At 42.9% G+C, this 3624-nt stretch overlaps 1 protein-coding gene across 1 annotated transcript in view; it reads left to right on the top strand.

Annotated features, from left to right (window-relative positions):
• Nucleotides 1-2709, top strand: part of LOC101864118 (A-kinase anchor protein 13) — a gene marked incomplete at its 3' end in the record, with an annotated part of 47285 nt that extends 44576 nt beyond the window's left edge. The window contains 1 exon segment of the mRNA XM_035972906.1: nucleotides 2377-2709. Within this exon segment, the coding sequence (XP_035828799.1) occupies nucleotides 2377-2709 (333 nt within the window).
• Nucleotides 2710-3624: the final 915 nt, after the last annotated feature.

The raw sequence follows: 3624 nt of genomic DNA on the forward strand, positions 1-3624 counted from the left end.
ACAACAAACAGCAACCCCCCCCCAAAAAAAACACACAAACAAACAAAAAAACAACCAAAAACCAGAAACAAGAACAAAACCCCAACAACAAACAAACAAAAACAGCAACAACAACACAGCAACAAAAACCAACAACAACCAAACAACAAGACAACCCACTCCCATTCTGCGAGGAGTGGAATGAGGCAGGACTGGAACTTCAATACGAGCAAAGAAAAAGAAATCGTTTAAAAAATAACGTCTGTTGGGTTGATGTGAGTTGAGTGCGCGTGTGAATGAATGAATACACTCGCCTTTCAGTTTGTCTCGTCACAGGAGCCGGGAGAGCAACGTGCGCAAGTGCTCTAAGTTTCTGTTTTGTACCTTTCAGCACTCCCACGTCGGTGTGGGAGAGTGTTCTCTTTTATCAAGATCATCCTCGGTTCTTTAGGTGCAACACAACGCAGGCCTTCCTTTCTCCCTCCTTCCTTCCTTCCTCCTCTTTTGTCTGTCTGTCTGTCTGTCTGTCTGTCTGTCTGTCTGTCTGTCTGTCTGTCTGTCTGTCTGTCATAGATTGAGATATGAGGAGAAAGAAAAAAGAAAGGTGATGTAGAGGGAAGAGAGGAAACCTTGCCAAAAATGGTACCGCTTAATTGAGTGGAAGATCCTGTATTATGAACGACCCACTCACTTCATCGATTTTGGACATGACCCACTTTTTTCTCACAAATATATCTGTAGTTGGAGATTTTCCGGATTTTTTGTGTGTTCAGGTTCGGTCTCGAGATGGCTCAAGTTTGTAGTTATTAATAAAGCCAAGTCTGCACGCAAAAAGTTGCACACATGAAAACGTTGAACTAGTTGAAGGTTTTTATTTATGTAAAAATGCCTTTAACATGACAATTTTCAAATCTGTCTGCTACCGTGGCAGACTGAAAGGTGTAAGTGTTCTATTTGATGTCTGTCTTATTTTTTGTACCTTCTTTTTTTCATTTTACTTATTCACATGATACTGTTTGTACAAAAGGTCTGTGGTAGACAGGTTTTCTGTTTTCATGTCTTTCTTAAACTTGTTTGATAGTAGTGTACCCTCGTTCAGATTTTGTTGGGTTGTTTGAGGTTTTATGACCCTCCACCCGCTTGGTTTGGCCATATCGGGAAAGGCAGCCAAGCTTTTTGTTGAGTCTTGTTAGTTTGTTTGCAAAATACTTTACCGCACCACATCGTCCATTTCTGCGCCAGTCCAAATTAGTTCCCATTTCGTATTTACCATAACATACTGTGAGTCTACAGTGGTCAGCTGGGGCGAGTGCTTTTTGCGTTGATGAATGTCGAGTTGAAGAGGATTGTGATAGCCAGTGCTTTCGACACATTTTCATATATTAAGGTATTCCTCCTATTTTTCACATCTCGTACTCATTGTCACTAGCTAGGAGGCGCCTCTCATAAGGACCCCCCCCCAGCTCTGTTCTCTTGTTGAATTCGTTCTGCCTGGCATCTCTCTTTCTTTCCCGGATAGTGTAGGTCACCATTTCCCCAAAGGCAAGTCAGATTCAAGTGCCAAGGAGGCGCCGTTGGCTCACTTGTTATCAGGATGAACTTAAACGCGAATTTCCTTAGTTCGAATCCCCAACGGAGCATGTGACCACCTGGATCCGCCCTATCGGAGATACACTTTGAGTTCGAAGGTCTCGTCTTTTAAATATCCTTAAAGATTGAAAAGGTCTTAAAATCTATTCCAGTGAGCTGGAGCTTAAGCCAGCTGAGACTAACGACTTTGGTAGTGTTTGGTGAGATTGCGAAGGTTTAAAGACTGCTTTTCGAACCTTTGAAATGCTGTTCAGTTCTAATTTTGATCGAATGTCACCGTATCATTTTTGTAGACCTTTCTTTATTTTCATTCTTTTTAAAAATGTGTTTGTCTGTCTCACTTTTCCCCAGCACTTAATGACGGCTATAGTGTCGACGTGCTTCTTTTTTTTACTTAAACTAAACTTAATTGAGCCGACTGCAATTCCACAATGTGATTTTCTTTGGAAAGATATTTTCTCTGTATGGGCCTAGGCATACAAACTTACTTATTTTGATACAAATCTGTTGTTGGAGGGTGTGACTTGGGGGATCATACTACTTTTATTATCCTCTATTTTTTCTGTTCATCTGTCGTGTTTCTTTCATGCTCTATATGATCGTTGCTGTGTTAATGTGCTTCTCTTAACTCACACTGTAGGTGGTTGGCGGGTGCTCTGGTATGGTTTGCTCCTTCTTTTCTTCCAAACATCTATCGTCCAGATCTCTCCTCCTTTTTTTATTGTGTTGCAAGTGCCGTAAAACTCTTACTAAAAACTAAAACACTTACTCACACAGTTTTTAACCTGGATCTTCTTTTGTTTCCAGGTCACGACCTCGCGGAAGAGGTGAGCGTGACGCTGGTCCAGGTGACGGAGGAGGAAGTGGACAAGTCCGGCGAGGTGGGTGTGGGCGTGTGCAACAGCTACGCCTCCCTGGCTCACTGCTACCTGCAGTACGAATACGACTCCACCTTCTACCTGACCAAGTTCCTCACCAGCAGCGTCTATAACGACCACGCCCTCGACAACTTGGAGCTCATCAAGAGTGACAGGTTCGACCTGTCCAATGAAGTTCTGTCCACTCTGGATGTACGACTCAGCAGAGCTCTGCGCAACGCAAATCTTTCCACCAGCTGGCACTTGCTTGGCGGCGATTCGAGTGAGTTCCATTCTCGTCTATCCTCTCTCATTTTTGTCATAGTTCTAGTTGTTGTTGGTGGGTAGTTGGCCGGTGCTCTGGTGTGGTTTGCTCCTTTTTTCCTATCAAACATCTCTCCTGCTTTTCTGTGTATGTTACTCTTTTTTGCAAGTGCTGTATAACGCTAACTAAAAGTAGTAGTTGTTTACATTTATTCTGTTTGTCATATAAACACTCTGAACCAACTTGCTTCAAAGGTCAAGGACGAACTCGAGATGTGGGTCCGAGGGTAATCTGAATATCACTGTGCCGGTGTGCTTCTCACTGTCTATTTTCCAAAATTTGTTTCAAGTATCCTTTTGTTTCTGTAGTGAGTGGTGTCTTCAGAGACATCCGGCAGTTGTTTTGCGTGTGATTTACTATTTGTTCGTATTGTGTTTTGCTGTTCTGGTTTTTCCAGTGTTGTCTAGGACGAAATCGGTTGATGATTGACGTTCATCAGTTTTTTCCGTTTAATATACTTCTCTTTCTGTGTATCTCGAAATTTGAAACGTCACACCCCCAAGCGGTGTCGCCCCCACGTCACACTATGTGCAATGCAAGGGTGCGATAATATTCGCCCTGTCAGCTCCTGTTTTGTTATGTTACAGTTGTTTTTTCGCCATGGTAGCTTAATTAGGACCTGCTATGTCTCAGCACGGCCTTCACGTCTTGCGGCCAGGAGAGTATATTTGATGTGAACTAAGCAGATTTGACTCTGTTCAAGACGTGGCATGACATGATCGGATTATAGTGTCCTTACTTTTACTACTTCCCAAGAGTTGCCCGGGTAATTGACTAAAAAGAAACGAAAAGTACGAAAAAAAAATCCCTCTCTCCGACTTCCATGTCTGTCTGTCTCTCTATCTGTCTCTGTCTCACTCTATCTCCCCCCCT

Source organism: Aplysia californica, unplaced genomic scaffold, assembly GCF_000002075.1.
Source record: "Aplysia californica isolate F4 #8 unplaced genomic scaffold, AplCal3.0 scaffold00025, whole genome shotgun sequence".
NCBI classification, from domain to species: Eukaryota; Metazoa; Mollusca; class Gastropoda; order Aplysiida; family Aplysiidae; genus Aplysia; species Aplysia californica.